Consider the following 19,781-nt stretch of genomic DNA (forward strand, 5'->3'; position numbering starts at 1 on the left):
TTCAGCTGATAACATTTCTTCCTACCCCCCCAAAAAAGACTAAAGTCTGTCTCTGCCTCTTCATCATTTGATCAGACAAGAAATAGTAATCCTTTTTATTTCCCCTCCTCAACTCCTCACAATCTTACCCCATATCGCATTTATTTAGCTGAAAGGAAACCAAATTTGAGAGCAAAAGTCAAATTTTATGACATTAAGATCTCAGACTTCTTCTTTTCATTCAGGGAAATTTTAAATACTTTGAAGATAATATCTGAGAGAAGAGATTCTTAACCTAAGACCCATAAATGAGGTCCAGGAACCTGGTAACATTGACTGTGAAACTATGCCCAAGTGCATTTTTCTAGAGAATATAAATGCAGAATGTGACTGCCTGTCTGAAGGTTTGTTCAGCAAGAACCTTATAGTAAGCCTGTATGTGTGTGTGTGTGTGTGTGTGTGTGTGTGTGTGCGCGCGCATGCGTGTGCGTGCATGCAGGGGGGTTCACACCTCTAATCCTAGCTACTCAGGAGATTGACATCTGAGGATCGGAAGTTCAAAGACAACCTGGACATTAATTATCTCCAATTAACCATCAGAAAGCCAGAAATGGAGCTGTAGCTCAAGTGGTAGAGTAATAGCCAGGAGTGAAAAAGCTAAGGGATAGCTTCCAGGCCCTGAGTTCAAATCCCTATACCAGCACGCGCACGCGCGCGTGCACACACACACACACAATCTGTATATGCTAGAGAATGAAGCATATGGCCCTCAGATTCCTGATAGGAAGCTTGTTTGGGTCACAGATGGTAGGAAAGCAAATGGAAACTGCATTGTGGGAGTCACTATTTCTCCCCCTTTGAGTTTGCTCCAAATTTGCTAATGAGTTTCAGTTACTTTGGACAAATGGAGTGCCACAAAAAGAGACAATGTCACCAGACTGGGGCCTGCCAGGAACAACTACTCAGCCAGCAGACTCTATTGCTTAGGCTGCAGAGTAAAGAGGAGTAGAATGAGGTCTTAGTAGAAATGCTGATTTTTATCCAAGGTCTTAAAGCAAGGAAGAGGAAGAAAAAAAAATCCCCAGGAGGGCTCCAGTCTTGGCTCCTTCATGGCAAATGCTTGAAGCACTGTTTATTCAAATGTATAATGAAGCACCAGAAAACAACATGCAACATTCTCCCCCCACCCTGATCTGCAATCCCAGAAGTAGGAGACCCATGACCATGATTTTGGTGGGCTCATATCTAGGAAAGATCCTAGATGGGCAGGGTCAGAATCTACCAGGGCAAAGGGCAAGTGCCCTGTCTATTGGCCTCCTACAGCAGCTGGAGAAACCAGATACCTCCTACATTGGGTTCAACTAGGCAAAGCAGTGATGTCAGCCCTGGTTGGAAGGAGACTCCAGTTCTGTAAGGACAGCCTTTCCCTTGGCACTTGGCCTAGCTCAGCCCTCTGGAGGCAGTGAGGTGAAATGGCCTTAGGATGGCCATGGTGAGACTGACCATAGCCCAAATCAAGGATCTACAATCTGAAAACCAGCCAGCCTCTTGAGCACAAGAAAGAGCCTTCCTGCCTAGGGAAAAGCTCTGAGCTAGGACTTCTTGGCAGCAATGAATAACACCCCCCCTTTCCTAGTGGAAAGGCCAGTTTCTAAGTTCAGTCCCCAAATGAGACTGCTTTATCTATTACATATCTGTTAAATTATAAATACAAACACAGAATCCAAACAAAGTTCCAGTAGAAGCTGCTCACAGTCCCCCCACAAGGGCCAGCTTGAAGAAAAATGAAGGTCACCCCTTTGTTCTTTGTGTCTCTGGAGCTGTAGGCAAAATTGTCTACCTTCCCCCCTTTCCTTGAGTAACCATGGGACAACTCAGGACAGAGAGTTTCAGGCTTAGGAAGATTTTCACCTTCATCTCATTTCGTCCCTCCTCAAATCCCTTCCCAAAAATCTAAAAAAGGAAATAAAACCAATAATGAAAAGAATAACCTAATTCGTTTACTGAAGGACCCCCAGAACATCTAGAGTTATAAACCTCACACATCACCTGTCATGTGGGGGGAGTTCTGACCCAAAAAAGAAATGAGTGGCCCTCAATCAGAGGTCTTAAGCCTTAAGTGCCCAAGTAATGCACATGTTACTATGAATGGCACAGGAGGGAGGGGAAGAGGTGGAAAGGATTGACTAAATCCTGAGGAGAAACTGGTACAGGACACATTCACCTTTGGGATAGATAGAAAAATGGATAGATTTCTTCCCTCTTCATGCTTCCCTGAGCAGCCCTATGGCAGGGAAGAGGCCAGGTAGGAGGCAGGTGGCCCTTACCCAGTTGGCATTCTCAGGCCCTGGGGCCCAGAGAGGAACTGAAGGAGGTGTCAGACAAAGACAAATATGGAACTGGGTCCCGAAGTGAAGAAGCACCAATAGCATCGGCCTGCCCTGGACTGCGGAGGATATGGAGCCTGGCAAAAATAGGAAGCAAGGAGAGGATGGGAAGGCCAAGGAGAGGGCATTGTAAAGGTGAGAAGGGAAAGGACAAAAGAAGGACCAGAGAAGGTACTGGGAGGGGGGGGGAAGGAGAGAGTAAGGGAGAAATGGGCCCATCCATCCATGTCCCAGGGCTCTGGGACAAATCAGCCTCATGATGGTCTTTTGGACCCTGTCAAAGCCCTTCACTGGCCCCACGGGAATGAAAAGAAGGCCTGGGCAGTCTTCAAAGCCTCAGACCCCAGAGGCTGGGGTAGGGAGATGAGCTGAGAGGTAAGGTGAGGAGATCTTGAGATGCTATTCTAGGCCTCTCATCTTGTATCTTAAGTGTGAGATGAGACCAAACTCAAAAAGGGCATGGAAGAAGGTAAGAAGTTTCTAGATTTTAGAGTGTCTGGTGGATGGAAGGATGAAGGGAGATAGACAAAGGATTCTGCCAGTAACTTTCCTTGGTTTCTTCCTTGAAGTTGCAACTCAGTTGCAGTTTAACTGCTCCCACTGAGGTCAGGCCTCATAAGGACCCTCCTTAGGCCCTTTTCTAGGCTGACAGACCTCCTAGTTCCCAAGTGACAAGTGCTGTAGAAAAGCAAGGGGCCAGAGAAGAGAATGGGAAACACACTATGCTCTGGGCAGGCTAGAGATCAGACACAGAGACTAGATGACAGCCATTAAGGGCTGTCACCAAGTCACGGTTGGGCCCTCCATGCAGGGATAGGAGCGAGACTGCCAGCTTGCTCCTTAATCCCTACAACATTGAGGCTAAACAGTTGACAGAAAGGTGGTTACTAGGGACCAGTCTCAGAGCTCTGGTGTCTTGCCCCTAGTCCTGGCTTGCAACCTAGGCTAGTTCCCAGAGGCTAGAAAGATACAGGTAAGACTCCAATAACATGTCTGGTTTTGGCTTTAGACAAGAAGCACTGAACTCTTGTCTTCAGGGGTTCTAGCAGGAAGAGGACAGGAAGCCAGTGGTAGGGGCGCCCAGGTTTCTGACAGCAGATGGCTGTCCATTCGTCATCTCAAAGATCAAAGCCCAGAATGATGGGGAAAGGGAGTTGGAAGAGAAGAGGGAGGTCCTGGAAGCCGGAGGTGGTGAAGAGGTGCTGTCCATTCCGGGAATAGCCAGGTGGGGGCTGATTACTGCTTCTCCACTGCTCCCTGCTCAGCTGTGCTCTCCTGGCTGGTGCCCTGGCCCTGGTCCTGGCCCTGTCCATGCCATGGGGTCTCCTTGAACACAAACCAACAGTTCCCAGCCCACAGGAAGAAGTTGATAAAGCCGAAGAGCTGTAAAGGACATCAGAGGAGTTTGTTAGAATAGTTAAAAGAAGGACCATATGAGAATAGGTAGTGGGGAGAGGCACAGAAAGAAAGACAATGAAGGGGGGGAGGGTCATGACAGAGAGTCAGAGACAGAGACAGAGAGACAGATAGAGACAGAGGTGGAGACAGAGACAGAGAATTGGATATAGAAGCAGAGTTCCAGGCTACCACTCATTAAGGGATTCCTTGGCAAGAATGTCTGTGTCCACAGCATGTACCCAAGATGGAGCTTGTCACTAGCTAAATCTGGTTCCTAGAGTAATTATTATGCAAACCAGAGTGTGGAGCTAAGAGTCTTAGGGCCCAGCACTTGTATGACTTGCTAGGATCACCTTCTGTGGGGTGGGTGTGGCTGGAGCTGTCCAAGGTACTCCTCCAATACCAGGGACTCAGTCAGGTCTTCATTGGTTGGTTTTTCTTCTTGTTGTTGTCACTTTTGAGTCAAGGTCTCATTATAAAGCCCAGGCTAGCTTAAAACTTGCTATCCCCCTTCTTCAGCCTCCTGATAGCTAAGATTACAAGTGTGCGCCTAGTTCCATTCAAATATTTATTTAAAATGTTTTAAGCCGAGCACTGGTGACTCATGCCTGTAATCCTAGCTACTCAGGAGGCTGAGACGTGAAGATCAAGGTTCAAAGCTAGCCTGAGCAGATAAATCTGAGAAACTCTTACCTATAATTAGTCAGCCTGCCCCAAAAGGACAGAAAGAAAGGAAAGGAAGAAAGGAAGGAAGAAAGAAGATAAAAGAAAAAGGAAAGGAAAAGGAAAACAAAAAAAATTTCTAACAACAATTAAACAAAACCAGAAATAGAAGTGTGTCTGAAATGGTGAGCTGGCTCAAGAATGTCAGCATTAGCCAAGAGCTGGTGGCTTATGACTGTCATCCTAGCTATTCAGGAGGCTGAGATCCGAGGATCACAGTTCAAAGCCAGCCACAGCAGGAAAATCTGTGAGACTCTTTCTCCAATTAACCACCAGAAAATCAGAAGTAGCACTGTGGCTCAAAGTGGTCCAGCCCTCGGCTTGAGCAAAAGAACTCAGAGACAGTGCTCAGGCCTTGAGTTCAAGCCCCATGACTGAGGGAAAAAAGTCAGCTCTGAACATACAGCTAAGGGTAAGTGTGAGCTGTGAGTTCAAGGCCTATTACTTGCACAAAAATTAATTAATTAAAAATCAAACAGGTTTTAAACCATTAGGTTTTAACTACTTAGGTTTTAAAATCTGAGTAGTTAGATGGAAGAGTGCTGATGTTGCCATGAATGTTGAAATGCATTTAAAAATGGATTGGTTAACCAGGCACGGTAGTGCACATCTATAATTTCAGCACTTGGGAGGCTGTGACAGGAGGACTGTGAGTTCTAGGTTAGCCTGGGCTATGTATTGAGATCCTGTCTGAAAAGAAAAATGAAGAAGAAAATGAAAAATGAAAAATAATAGATGAGGAGAGGTAGATAAATGAATAGATATATAATAAGGCACATGCAATGAAATGTTAAAATTCTTCCTACTTTGCAGTTTGTGTGAAAAAAAAATCATGAATATGGAAGGAGCCAGGCCCTGGTGGCTCATGCCTGTAATCCTAGCTACTCAGGAAACTGAGATCTGAGGATTCTGGTCCAAAGCCAGGCAGGACAGAAAGTCTATGAAACTTTCATCTCCAATTAATCAGCAAAAAAAAAAAAAAAAAGCAGAAAGTGGAGCTGTGGCTCAAGTGGCAGAGTTCCAGCCTTCAGCAAAAAAAAAGCTAAGGGATGGCATCCAGACCCTTAGTTCCAACCCTAGTACTGGAACAACAGCAACAACAAAATGTGGTGAGAAACCTATGATCAGGATTCTAGTAAGTTCCAGAAGATGTACCAGCCTTTAAATTTAGTTGTATCTACTTTTGGGTGATCCAAGACATTTTCAGAGTGCATCTGAGATGGCTGAAATGACAGGGCAGACTTAAGAAGCTCAAAGCCTCAGGTATTCGCCAGGTGATATGTCCATATTTCAACATCCTAACAATGGGGATGGCTGGATACATGCCTACCAGTGGGACCAACCTCTGTCCCAAAGCCTCTTTCCAGTGTGGGAGGCTAAGTGACAAGGAGTCCCTCCTCATTCACTCTGGGTTTGACTCCCAGCTCAGCCCAGCCATAGCCCCAAACTCCTCTTCCACATGGTCACTTGTGCCCTGACACAAGGTCAACAGGAAGAAAAGGTAGGAGTCAGCTGCCAGGCCAAGGTTTCAGAGTGGGGGGGCGGGGAGGACATGGGGCTTGCTCCCTCATCTCAACATGTCTTCTCAGGCCAGCCGTAGGTAACAGGGAGTGCTAGCTCTAGTTCAGGGGACACCCTCTCTGTACCTCCTGGGATTAGGTATCTAGGAATGGTCTGGATATCTGAGAGAGTATGTTTCCCCCCAGACCTCTCCAGTGATCACAAATCTCACCACAGAGATGTTGGCCAGCCCCATAGAGGGTGTGGCTCCGGCACTGCACACTGCTTCCTCTCCATGACACACAGACATGGCTGCAGTTAGGCTGGATGGCCGTGTGGCCCCTTTGACATCAGTCAGGCCTTTGCCCCAGGCAGCTGCAGCTACTAGCCAGAAGAAGGTGAAGGAGACAGTCACACAGAAGTCCTGGGAGGAGCAGAGGGACAGGAAATACATTCAGAAGAGCCCCAGAATTCCAATTCATTTCCCTCTTGCTCTGATACATTAGAATCCTGGAGTCCCGAGATAGCTGTTTTTTCCCATCCTATCTGACACCTGAAGCCTCAGAGTGCCCGGATGCTTTTGATCACTGCTCACTGCCACCAAGGAAATGCTACCTCTTATCTCTCCTCGCCCAACTAAGGTCAGGCATCAAGACCTAGGAGACCTAGGAGACCAATGAGTGGCTCATGGCTGTAATCTCAGGAGGCTGAGATCTGAGGATTGAGGTTCAAAGCCAGTCTGTGCAAAAAGTCTGTGAGACTCTTATCTCCATTTAACTACCAAAAAGCCAGAAGTGGAGCTGTGTGGCTCTAGTAGTAGAGTAGCCTTGAGCACAAAAGCTCAGGCCTTGAATTCAAGCCCCAGGAACCCCCCCCCCAACACACACAAAACAAACAAAAACCCTAGGAGATCTAAACACCAGCTTCCTCTCTGTGGTTGCTCAACTATCAGTAGAGGCAAAAGCCGACTCAAGATAGTCAAGTTCTTAAAGCAAAGCTTCCACCTTGCATGCCTGGGAAAGGTAAATGAAATAATACTAATAATGGCTAACTGTCATTGGGGCTGACAATATACCAGGTTCTTCGAATATATATTCATTTTATCTACCACTGCACACAGTGAGGCAGATATTAATCCATCCCCATTTTATAGCTAAGGAAACTGAGGGGTTGAGTGGAGAGGATGAGGAACTTTGTCTGATTGAGAAGCTTGTCTGCTTCTGCTATTTGTGGCTCCTGGGGGAGTTGTGGGAGGTGGTGGGAGGTTGGGGGTGGCAGCAATTCCACATACAGGTGTTAGGGACTCACGAAAGCCACTATGTTCGTTCTCCCCACCAGCTCTGACCTCAGCCTCCTAACAAATGTACCCTTTATTCCTTGGCCCTACTCCTCTGGTCTGTGTTTACTTACCACCAGTGGGAAGCGCTTGTTCTCTGTATAGAGCTTGTGAAATCGCAGGTAGAGGACCAGAGCAGCCATCGTATAGAAGAAAGAAAAGATGCCAAGAGTCACAAAGAATTCGGCAGGGGCAGAGAAGTCCCCCATGAGGTGCATGGTCTTGGATGTGGAGTCATCATCGCAGAGAGGCATCTCATACTGGACCCGATGCAACCTGCAGGTGGCAAAGGAGGCCATCCTGAGCAAGGGCAAGTCTCTCTCTCCCCACCCCAGGGGTGGTCCCGTGCTAGTGGTCCTTGACATAAAGCCAAGAAAGGGATTGTGTAAGGAGAGAAGCAGCACTTCTGCAGAGAACCTGGCAGTCAAGAGGAGAACTTCCCCAAAATTCCATTCCTACCTCTCTCCCAGCCACCACCCCACACCCACCATTCACCTGCCTAGGCATGGTCTTCATGGAAGTCAAATCTCCAGAGCCCTTATTTCTGGTAGCCAAACCATTAAACAAATCAACTGATTCTGCCCCTGGCAAAGTACAGGTCCCAGTTAAGCAGTAGCCAAATTAAGGTTGATTCATCCATTCTCAAGACTTGGGCTTTATGTAGGCCTTTCAATGAAGAGAAAAGCATAGCCTGTTTTATATATGTGTATATATATATATATGTATATATATATATGTATGTATGTTTGTTGCGCGTATATGTATATACACACATATGTATATATGTGTATATACATATATATATATATATATACACACACACACAAGAGGCATCTAATTTTATTTGGGAGTTGCTACTAGATATTTCTGAAGAAGCTGATACCAAACATTTCTGAAAAGATAAACTATGTCTCTCTCCCCTCCCTTTCCCTTCCTTCTCCCTCCTTCCTCCCCCCCCTGCTTGCCCCCCAGCAGTACTGGGGCTTCAACTCAGGGCTTCAAGCTGTCCCTTAGCTTTTTCACTCAAGGCTGGCGCTCTACCACTTGATCCATACTTCCATTTCTGGCTTTCTGCTGGTTAAGTGGAGATTAAAAAAAAAATCTCTTGGGGCTGGGAAGGTGGCTCAGTGGTAGAGCGCTTGCCTTGCATGCCTGAGGCCCTGGGTTAGATTCCTCAGCACCACATAAGTAAAAAGAAAAAAAAATCAGAAGTGACACTGTGGCTCAAGTGGTAGAGCACTAGCCTTGAGCTGAATAGTTGAGGGACAGCGCCCAGGCCCAGAGTTCAGGCCCCACGACCGGACCCAAAAACAAAATAAAAAAAAAAAACTCTTATATTTGTCTGCCTGGGCTGACTTTGAGCCTTGATCCTCAGATCTCAGCCTCCTGAATAGCTAGGATTATAGGCATGAGGCACCAGCACCTAGCTTCTAGCTTCTCCATTCTCTTCTGAATACTCCCCCTTCCCCCCATGCCAAGCTCTCAAATGCCTTTCTTCTATTTCCTGGTCCAGGTATATCTCTTTGTATTCTGGTGGCACCAGGTGGACATTTTACATCAAGTTTGTTAAGAATATAAGAACTGCAAGCTTCCTTACTTCAAAGCAGAGGGGAGACTGTTGAGGGTCAGAGAGAGCTTCCCAACATGCCCAGACTTCTATCAGCCTCCATCCCAATGCCTGGATTCTGTTTGTCTGGACTGTTATGACCTTGATAGGTTGACCTTAGGGTAAAACATCATAACAGTGATCTTTCTGTGTTTTCCCTTATATTTTCTCTGATTATTATGTCTGAAGGGCAGAAAGAACCCAAGTTTGATTATCCTATTTGAATCTTTAGATTTCAGGAAGTAGAAGAGACCAAGCAGGTCCTGCTAATCTAGTGAGAGATGTGGTGCCAGGCATGAACCAATCCCTGCTCACCTGAAGGGATAGCCGAACAAAACAATGATGGAGCTCACATCCTTGGCTTCGTTGTTGCAGCGAACTGTTGCTCCTGTCTCCCCGCTGTAGGAGCCGCAGGACCCGAAGGCGAAAATAGCAAAGAGCTGAGAGAAAGTGAAGCCCCTTTGAGAGTTAGAAGACCTCACCTGGCCAAGGTAAAGAACCAGTCCCTGACTCCAGCAGGTACTGAGGACTGAACGAAGCAAGGAGTGAAGATTCCCTTTAATCATGCCCCTCCTGGGCAGGGAGCCATGGTTGCCATTCATCTCTCAGCTCAGGGGGTTGTGTTTACTGTCCAAGATGTTGGAACAAATAACCAAATGAAGAGGAGAGAACATATAGGTGATTTTCCCATTGGCATGACATTGAGTACCATTGGTAGCCTAACAAATACAAAACCTCTGTAATTTGGACTTTGGAAAGGGTCGTTCTCAAAGCTAGACTTAATTTTTCCTCTCTAAGAGAAAAGCACCATCAGAATAAGATTTCTCTTCACAAACCCAGATCAGGAATGCCCACAATGCCTTTTATCTCTCTTTTGAACTAGTCCTAGAACCGTGTGTGTGTGTGTGTGTGTGTGTGTGTGTGTGTGTGTGTGTGTGTGTGTGTGTACTGGAGCTTGAACTCAGAGTCTAAGTTCTGTTCCTTGTTTTTTTTCACTCAAGGCTGGGGCTCCAATACTTGAGCAATAGCTCTACTTCCAGATTTTTGCTGGTTAAGTGGAGATAGGCATCTTATGGACTTTACTGCTCAGGCTGCCTTTGAAGCTCAATCCTTAGATCTCAGCCTCTTGCATAGCTATGATTACAGGTGGGAGCCACCAGCACTTGGGCCAGTCTTGGAATCTTGTCCTCACCCTGTTCCTGACTTTGAATGGTTTTCTGCCTCATTAGAGATACAGTATGGTTGGAGGGAATCTTCCTCCGAGCTTTCCCATGGTATGGTCAGCCTATCTTCCCAGAAAGCACATTTTCTTCCAGCAACAGTGTTGGCTGGGCCAGTGCTGACAGTCCTGGCTCAAGCCCAGGAAAATGTACCCTCCACTTGCTTTATCAGCCTCTACTATTTCCCCACTGATATTCCTCTTTGTAATCTACTTGTGCTGCCATTTCTCATTGTGAGGAAGTTAGGAGGTGTTTCAGACCACTTGAATCGTTTTCTTCTGTGACTTTCATCGCGTTTGACTGCAGCTTCAGCCTTAAGTTTCATCTCTCCTGTGATTCTCAGATAGCTTCATGGGCAATGTACTTTGGTAGAGAAGGAGGAGAAAAAATGGAATCTTATTCTTTTACATGTGTGTGCTCAGTCCCAGTTTCTTGTGTACTTCCCTTTGGCCTGTATCAAGTATAGAGCTTATTCTGTTTTCTGTAAGCTTGTTTGTTTTCTGTATGTTTATTTGTGACTCACTAGAAGACAACTAATCTATACTGAAATCTTGTATTCAGAAGCTAGAATGGAGTTGTGCATTATTTTGATCATGCTTGTTCGTGTTTTGAAGTGAAGAGATCTGAATGAAGAGTCTAGAAATCTGGCTTCTAGTCCTGGCCCTATCACCAGTTAGTCAAAAGACAGTACTCTCTGAGTTTTCGCTTCCATGTATGTAAAATGAGGGGCATGGAGATCATCTAATGGCTTTTTCCAGCTCTGGAATTCTCTCACCCTCTGAAGTTAACACTATCAGCCTGCTCTTGGCTGGACTTGTCAACAGCTGTGCTCTGCCCCTGGGTGGTATCCGGTGCCAATGCTCTGCCTTGTGTGGCCTGGCCTGGCTCTCTGGTAGCGTCATTGACTTCTCTCTAAAGGTCATAATGTACACCTCTGTTTTCAGGAAGTTTGTTCCAGACAAACGAGAATTGTCTCCCTTAGTAAAGTCACCAATGGAAGAATGCTTTAGTAGACAGCCTCCATCACTGAATTAAACCATGTGGGCTGCAGTAGAGTCCTTTATTCTCACCTTCCTGACAGAGCCTGAGAAAAGTACTGGAAGCCTCTACATCCTTACCCTTCCTATACTCAAAGCTGACTTCTAGGCACAACAATGGAACTGGTTTTTCTTTAGAGAAATTTTCTTATCCTTTGTTGTCTCTGTGGGTCTCTGATTTCCCCTAGGGGTTTCTTTTTCCTCTTTGTTTCTGATGCTCAGAACTGGACACAACGGTGGGTGGGTGGGGGGCATCACATTGCAGAAAGGATGGAACAGTGGGATGATGTATTTTTACTCATTGGCAGTTAGTGAGTGGATCCTTACAATTTCCTAGGAGGATATGAAGGAATTCCTCATTTAGAGCAGTGAATGGTTAGTTATGAAGCTGTCTCTTCGCCAGCCTTCACTTACAGACACCGTTGAACATTTTCGTAAACATGACTTTCCCTCCTTCCTTCTTTCCTTCCTTCTTCTTTCCCTTCCTTCCTTCCTTGCTTCAAACACCAGTCCTCAGATCTCAGCCTTAGAAGCTAGGATTACAGGTGTGAGCCACTGATGCTCAGCTAAGATGACATTTCTTGTACTGTATATCAGACACTGTTTTAGGCACTACTTCTTAGCAGTGAAGAAATCTGTCCTCGTGGAGCTCATGCTCTTGGGCTTTACTGTTGAAAACAGTAGCCAATTGTGACTATTTAAATTAATGAAAGTAAAGTGAAACTTAAAATTCAGCTACTTGGCCATACTAGCCACATCTCAAGTATTCAATAGGAGGTACCAGGTCTCATTCATCTTCATATCTCTAGCCACCCAGGTACAAGATATATGCCCAATAAATAAGTATTAAATGGCTAGGATGTACTCTATTCATCAGCACAGATGATAGGACTTTTCCATCATGAATGAGATTTCTGCTTTTTCTAAATGCTGACTTTGAGATTCTAAGAATTCTGAACATTGTTCTTTGATTTTTCAGTGGCAAAATAAATCCATCGTAACTTTATTGTTAACTCTAGGCTATTCTGATTCTTTGGAAGGTAGGAATCTCTAATCCATGATGATTTTTTTCTACTTACAAAATCTATGTTTGTCTATTTTTCTTATTATGCTGGAGATTGAACCTGAGCTCTTAAGCATGCTAAGGAAATGCTCTCCCATTGAACAATGTCCCTACCCTCAAACACCCATTTAAATCCAATCACCAGTCAGATGGTACCAGATAGCAGAAAGTTAGATACATAAGTTGATAATGAGAAAGACAGAAAAAAACTCACAGATTCACAGAACAGCAAAACTAAAAGGATCTCAGAGATTATCAGGCCCAATGGTCTCATTTCAAAGAGGTGGAAACAGAAGTCCTAAAAGATTGACTTTCTCAAAGTCACATTTAGCTAATGTAAGAGCCAAGTCTTCAAATTACCACCTCCTGATTCTCTGTCCAGGGAGCTTTCTGCTTCATTCATTCATTCAACACTGAATGAGCATGCCCCTTGTACAGTACCCAGATGTAGAGATAGGAAGATGAGTGAGACCTGGTTCCTGTTGTCAAGGATCATATCAAAAACGAAGTGTCATCAGTGGCTCAAACCTGTAATCCTAGCTACCCAGGAAACTAAGATCTGGAGGGTTGTAGTTTGAGGCTATCCTAGACAGAATTTTTTGCTAGACTATATCATCCAAAAGCAGAGCTGGAGGTGTGGTTCAAGTGGTAGTTTGTTAGCCTAGCAAGTACAAGTCCTTGAGTTCAAAGCTCAGTAACTGTGGGAAAAAAAGAAGTTTTATGATAAAAATAACAAGCAAAAAGGAACTTAAAAAACACCTCTTTAATAACCACAAGTTATTAGGACTAAAGGAGAGATCTATACGGTGCTCAGTGAGGACTACAATGAAGGGAGTTGGATCTGTGCCCTGGGCTGCAAGTGCCAAGAGACACACTCAGACTCAGGTCGTCCATAGCTCCCAACCCTTCACTCTTTCTACCCCACATTTCTTTCCTTCTCTAGTATGAATAGGCAGAGGAGAAAACCACCCCTATCACTATGGCCAAGGCTCTGAGACAAACACACTGGTCATAAACAACAGTCAAAAATGGAGACCCAGAAATTACCCCAGAAATTCAGGTGTCAATTTTCTTTCCATGCCTTGCTGAAAACAGTGATAACCCCACTCTATTCTCTACCTCCATCTTTTCCCCCCTCTGTACTGCTTTACCAAGGTGTCAGAAAGATGTCAGGTGAAGGATGCAGCTCCATTTTGGTGCTGACTTGCTGACTGGTGATAATACTGTCAATCTAGAGAATTCCACCAAGGTCAGTTAATACAGGGCACAGGAAGATAAGTTTGTTTCTGAGATCCTCTCCATACCATTTTCTCAGGGTTTATTTTATATTATTGCTTTTGCCCAGTCCTGGGGCTTGAGATCTGGGCCTGGACACTGTCCTTGAGCTTTTGTGCTCAATTCTAGTGCTCTACCACTTGAGCCACAGCTCCACTTCCAAGTTTTTGTAATTAATTGGAGATAGGAGTCTCATGGACTTTTTGGTGCTGGCTCTGGTAAACTTAAGGTCTGGGCACTGTCCCTTAGCTTTTTTTTTTTTTTTATCAAGGCTAGTGCTTTATCACTTGAGCCCACCTTCACTTCCAGATTTTTGGGAGTTAATTGGAAATAAGAGTCTCACAGATTTTTCTACCCAAGCTGGCTTTGAACCTTAGATCCTCAGATCCTCAGATCTCAGCCTCCTGAGTAGCTAGGATTACAGGTGTGAAGCACTGACATTTGATCATCTTACCAATTTTTAAGACTATGATGTTGGCCTTTCAAATTCATCATACTGAAATAACTCCTTTTCATTACATAGAACATGGAGTCAAATCAATTACTTTAGAATCCCAGAGATGAAAGAATCATCAGGAAGGCTCTATTAGGTAAAGGTAATATGATTTACTTATAAGGAAATGGGATTAGTGACTGAGTCACTCAGAGATTATTTGTCCCTTACCATCAAATTGAAAATTTGGACTGGTACTTGAATAATCTCACTAAAGGTCAAATCTAGCTGGATAGTCTGTATAAGGGAGAAAGTTAGGGCAAAGCGGAAGTTTGGAGATAGAAGGAAAAGGAACCAACACAGTAGTCCTGGGAAATGTTCTATGCATTACAGATGTGACCTAGAGTCCATCCTGTAAGTCCATAGGCAGTTCTTAATTCTCAGGTCCAAGTAAGGAACTGAGGTTCATAAACATTTCCATCACTTACCCACGATCCTAGGGCTCAAACTCAGAGGAGACTGAATTTAAACCCAAACCCATCTGACCCCAAAGTCTGCTCTCTTAAGTTATAAAAGAAAAAACTTCTCTGCATACATCTGTAGTCCCAATATTTTGGAGGCTAAGGCAGTTGAATTGTGAGTTTAAGTCCCAAGTTCCAGGCTATTCTTGATCTTATCTAAAATGTCCAACCAAACAAGCCCCCTAGTTCTCCAATAATTAGTTTATATACCTGAGATAGATTCCAGAACCAGGTAATACTAGTTGTTTTCTTTTAAAAGAAAAGCCTTACTATATGGCTTTGAACTTGTGTTATAGCTCCCCAAATGCTGTGATTGTAGGCCTGGGCCACCAAGACCAGCTTAATTTGTCTTTTTAAAAAACTATTATTTTGGGCTGTCAATGTGACTTAGTGGCAGAGTGCTTGTCTAGCATGCATGAAGCCTTGGATTAGATTCCTCAGTACCACATACACAGAAAAAGCTGGAAGTGGCACTGTAGTTCAAGTGGTAGAGCACTAGCCTTGAGCACAAAGAAGCTCAGGGATAGTGCCCGGACCCTGAGTTCAAGCCCCAGGACTGGCAAAATAAAAATAATAACAATAATAATAAATAAAAATTATTATTTTTAGAGCACTAGAGTTTAAACTTAGTGTCTCACACTTGTTAGGTAGGGATGATCACTTGAGCCATGCCTCTGGCTCTTTTGCTCTAGTTATTTTTCAGGTAGGGTGTCAAGTTTTTCCCCAGGACAGCCTAGGCCATGATCCTCCTATTTATGACTGGAATAATAGTTATGCAGTGCTCTTCCTATTTTATTGGTAAAGATGAGATCTCACTAACTTTTTGTTCAGGTTGGCTTTGAACATCAGTCTTCTCAAACTCCTCCTCCCAAGTAGCTGGGATTACAAGTATGTGTCAGCATGCCTGGCCTTCATTTCTGACTCTTAAAGATACACTAAGCTAAACTCCTCCTGATCAAAAGAATTACATCACTTTCTTCTTGCAAGGATTCCTGTAAGACCTTAGCCTTTTGGTAATAATGGCAAACCAAGTTTTCAATGACCATTCCATAACTACAAGATTGTGATTTTTGTTTTTCTTCTTCTAATCAGAAACATCTGATCTCTCCATGAAGACAAACAACAAATTAAGAGAGATTTTCACTGACATTTCTGGTGCTAGGTTCTACAATTTTGTTTTATATTTTGTGATCTTAGGGTCCAGATGTAGTCCCTTGACTTTTTAGTTTAATGCTAGTGTCCTACTACTTGAGCCACAGCTCCATTTCTGACTTTTTGGTGATTAATTGGAGGCAAGAGTCTCTTCAATTCTCAGCTTCCTGAGTAGCTAGGATTACAGGCATAAGCCACTGAAGCCTGGCTTCCTTTGTACTGTTATAGTAGCCCATTTGCAAAAATTAAAAGCAAATGAAACTTATGTCTTCAATTCAGTCTATCTGGAATGGCATTAAAACCAAGTAATGTCTCCTTATGATGCTACCCTGTCAGTGAAGGCTAGTTCAATATCTAAAGCCAGAGAAATAGGTCTCTGTTTTGTGAAAGTGTTTGCTGTGAAGCTAAAGATCATAAAAATCAAGTAGGTCTTTATTCTTAGGGCCTCTCCTAGTCCTGGGAGGAGATTGGACTATTTCCCTAGGACATGCTCAGTGCAGCTTTTGCAGAAATGTTGTGTGTACTGAGTGGGTGGATAAGAGGATTGATGAAGGAAGCTTTTAGGAATTCCCCAGAAAAGATTGCTTTCTTCATCTTTGCCAGTCTTCCTCAAGTTTCTGTTAGATCAATTTGTTGATTTTAAAGATAAAATTAAACCCTTACACTTCTGCCTCATAATTGCTCTCCTACTTCTGAATACCAGTCACTCAGAGCCTTCTTGTCATTTTGATACGGTCTCCTCTGGCACTCATGTGGTGGGAAAGAGCAGGGAAGTGGTAGGAGGTGAAAAGGCTTAGTCAGCAATTAGTGCCACTATTCTAGAGACAGCAGGGAAAGAGGAAAGTCCCCATCAGGCTACAAAGTTTACTTGAGAGCTAACTAGACTGGTGTATATCCTCAATCAGGATATCACATATTGATAGATAATACCAAATGCACCATTGGTCCTGAATTTCAGGTTTGATGATTCTCATCCAAACCATGATTTAGGATTTGGTGAAACAATGGTCTTAATTTTGAATTCAATCCTCCTAAGTATTAATTTAATTTATTCCATTGTCACATTCTGTGCTAAGAGCACATTAAGTTATTTACCTACTATTTGGTATGTAGATTGTCTAATTAAAATTTTCTTCTATGGTAGTATGATAAATGCCACACACACACACACACACACACACACACACACACACACACACGTCTTTATGATTGGCTGCACCTGTTCACATTCCTAATTTATACCCAGGAGCCCTTGCTTGGTCTCTGGAAAGAAGAGAGGGCTTACCAGTGTTTTAAAGTATCTGTGAAGCAACGGGATGGTATTTTCACTAGACCAAAATAGGGGAAACTGAGGATCTAGGCAAATGAGTTTTTCAAGGTCACAGAGTAAATTTAATGTAGGGCCATGTTCTATCTAACATGCTAACCTATTTAGAACCTATTTAGGACCTACCAATGGTCAGGTCCACATTTGACCAATGTAGAAGTGAAGTGACTTGCTCAAGGTCACATAGTTGAAAAAAGCAGGTCCAGGTCTGCAACCCAAGGCTCCTGCTTTCTAGGTCAGTGTTCTTATTCCACATGGTGCATGTTAGCCATAATGATCATATGATCATGAGTGTGTGTGTGTGTGTGTGTGTGTGTGTGTGTGCGCGCGCGCGCACGCATGCCAGTTCTGAGGCTTGAACTCAGGGCCTTTTTAAAAATTATTATTAATTAAAAGATAAGAGCCAGGCTGGTTTTAACTTCCATCCTCAGATCTCAGCTTCCTAAGTAGCTGGGATTACGGGCCACTAGTGAGTGGCTTCATACTGTGATTTTTTGTTGTCTTAATTTTCTTCTTTTTAGTCAATTTTAGGACCAGTAAGCCTCAGTCATTCATTCATCCAGCCACTTCCCCATTCAGTTTCAGGAACCTGGATTACTCCAGTGGACCCCCTCTTTACATCCTCCAAGCCTGTCCCTTGACTTAATTCCCAGGATTATCCAGGTCCTTATGAATTTGGAGCAGGGTGGGTTATATAGCCCGCCTCTTCCCTCCTTTGCCCTCTGTGTTTTCCCTTGCGGTGCAGAGTGGACCTTATCCCCCTCATCTTCCTCCCCCCTCCTGCCACCGAGGAGTGGTATGTGCAGGATCAGAGTTCTGGAAAGGTTATACCCGGGTCCTCTCGCCCGAGTGAAATGTGAGCGCTCTGGGCAAAGGCTCCTTGCACATAGAAGGACCGAATCTGGGGCTCCGCATGCCTCGCTCCTCACCCTCTGGCCGCTGAGGGCTGGGGAAGCCGTCCAGTCCTCCCTCCCCCACCCACCTGTCGCCGCCCCCCACCCCGCGGCGGTGACCGGGCCGCAGCTCCTCCCAGCCCCCACCCGCGCCACATTGCTTGGGGTCAGCGTCACAGTCCAGGCTCCCGAAATAGCCCGGGACTGGGATAGAGACTTACCCACTGGAGAACTTTGATGAAGCCCAGCGGCTCCTCCAGCCGTCGCCAGCGCAGCCCCACGAGCAGGCGGTCCACCTGCGGAGACAGAGCCAGCGGGCAGCCAAGGCCAAAGCCCCCCCCCCCGGGGGGGAACGCGCGCCCCCCCCCCCGCTTCCCACTCCCATTGGAGCGGGAGGGGGGTCGCAGTCAGAGTCAGGGCCAACATCTAGGTGGTCAGAGGGGGCGGGAAGAGAGGGGGGAGGGCAGGGGAGGGGGAGAGCACCCCAGGGTGCGTGGGGCGTACCTGCTGGCGCGGCGACTTGTCCGCAGCGCGTCCGGAGCTCTCCGTCGAGGACATGCTGGTACAGCGGGGCGGGGGCGCAGCGCCGGAGCTCGGCTCCCTGGTCCGGGGGCTGCGGGGACCGCGCTGGAGCTGGGGGCTGCGGGCTCGAGGCCTTCGGCGAGCCGCGATCCAGGCTGGCGGGGTGGGTCTGGGTGGCGCCGCTCGTCCGGATCACGCTCGCTCCCAGGGACCGTGGCCACCGCTCTGGCCCGCCGGCTGCAGAAAGCCCTCGGGTCCGATTCAAACTTCTGTCAAACTCACTGGCGATCTTGGCAGCCGGGTCACGTGGCGCGCGTTGGGGAACCCAGGACCCGCCCCCTCTCCCCCCCTTTCTTTCTTTCTTTTTTTTTCTTTTCTTCTTCTTCTTCTGCTTGCAGGGAGCCTTAAAGGGACCTGTGGCTTCTGCGGACGGCGCCGCTCCGGGACAGTTCAGGTTCTTTGCCAGAAGCCTCCCGGACTCCCCAGTGCCAAGATTGGGAAGCCCCAGCCTGGCGCGCTGGGACCCGCGGGCTCGTGTGTGTGTGTGTGTGTGTGTGTGTGTGTGTGTGTCCGCCCTCATCCTCCCTAACCATAAGAGCCAGAACGGACAGGCTTCGCTACCGCTAGCATCGACACGCAGTCTCCTTTAAAGCAGTGAGAACTCCTTGGTGCGTGGTGCTCAGGTGGTTGTGTTTTGGGTTTCCGGGGTGGGGGTGGAGGCTGCACACGGAGGGAGCAAACCATTTGCTCGCGCGTGGAGCCCGCCAGCGGGCGCGGGGACGGCGAGAACCCGCCGGCTGACCCGCCGGCGCCCGCTCGCAGCCGGCGGGTTCCTGGGCGTCCCTCGGCGTCGGTCCTGGAGTCTGCTCCCGGCGCTTCAGAACCCAGCGCTTTCTGAAGGAATATTTGGCTTCTGTGTGCAACATTCCTTCTCGCATTGAGCAAGCGCCTTCCCCAAGGTTGGGTGGGGCGGACCAGGCTGGGTTCGTCAAACCTAAGTAGATTCCCGGGCAAATAGCGCTGAGCAAGAAGTAACTGCGTGCCCGGTCCTTTATAAATTTATAAATTGTTCTGCCGTCTGATATTACTGTTCTGTGGAATAAGAAGACTCATTTCTGTCCCGTTGACTTCATAAGGCTATCCCGAGGATTAAATTGCAGGTTGTATTGTATATTTGAGCCCCAAACAGACAAATATAAAATCATAGGTCTAACCAAGATGTGGAATAATACAGAAAATAAAAGCACAACCAGTACATCAGAATAACGAAGCCAAAATTCACATACCCACTGACAAGCCTTGTTAAACGTTAACAGATTCTCCATTTGCCTCAAATCGTGTGTGTGTGTCAGAGAGAGAGAGAGAGAGAGAGAGAGAGAGAGAGAGAGAGAGAGAGAGAGAGAGAGAGA

At 45.9% G+C, this 19,781-nt stretch overlaps 1 protein-coding gene across 1 annotated transcript; it reads right to left on the reverse strand.

Moving 5' to 3' along the window:
* Positions 1–704: 704 nt before the first annotated feature.
* Sypl2 (synaptophysin-like 2) lies at positions 705–18,635 on the reverse strand. Its single transcript, XM_013031840.1, has 6 exons — positions 18,355–18,635; positions 18,072–18,146; positions 9,245–9,369; positions 7,398–7,599; positions 6,220–6,411; positions 705–3,749 (listed from the first exon to the last, which is right to left on the reverse strand). The coding sequence occupies exons 1-6, from the start codon at positions 18,406–18,408 to the stop codon at positions 3,603–3,605; spliced, it is 795 nt and encodes a 264-aa protein (XP_012887294.1). The 5' UTR covers positions 18,409–18,635; the 3' UTR covers positions 705–3,602.
* Positions 18,636–19,781: the final 1,146 nt, after the last annotated feature.

The sequence above is a fragment of the Dipodomys ordii genome, unplaced genomic scaffold (assembly GCF_000151885.1).
Source record: "Dipodomys ordii isolate 6190 unplaced genomic scaffold, Dord_2.0 Scaffold146, whole genome shotgun sequence".
NCBI lineage: Eukaryota > Metazoa > Chordata > Mammalia > Rodentia > Heteromyidae > Dipodomys > Dipodomys ordii.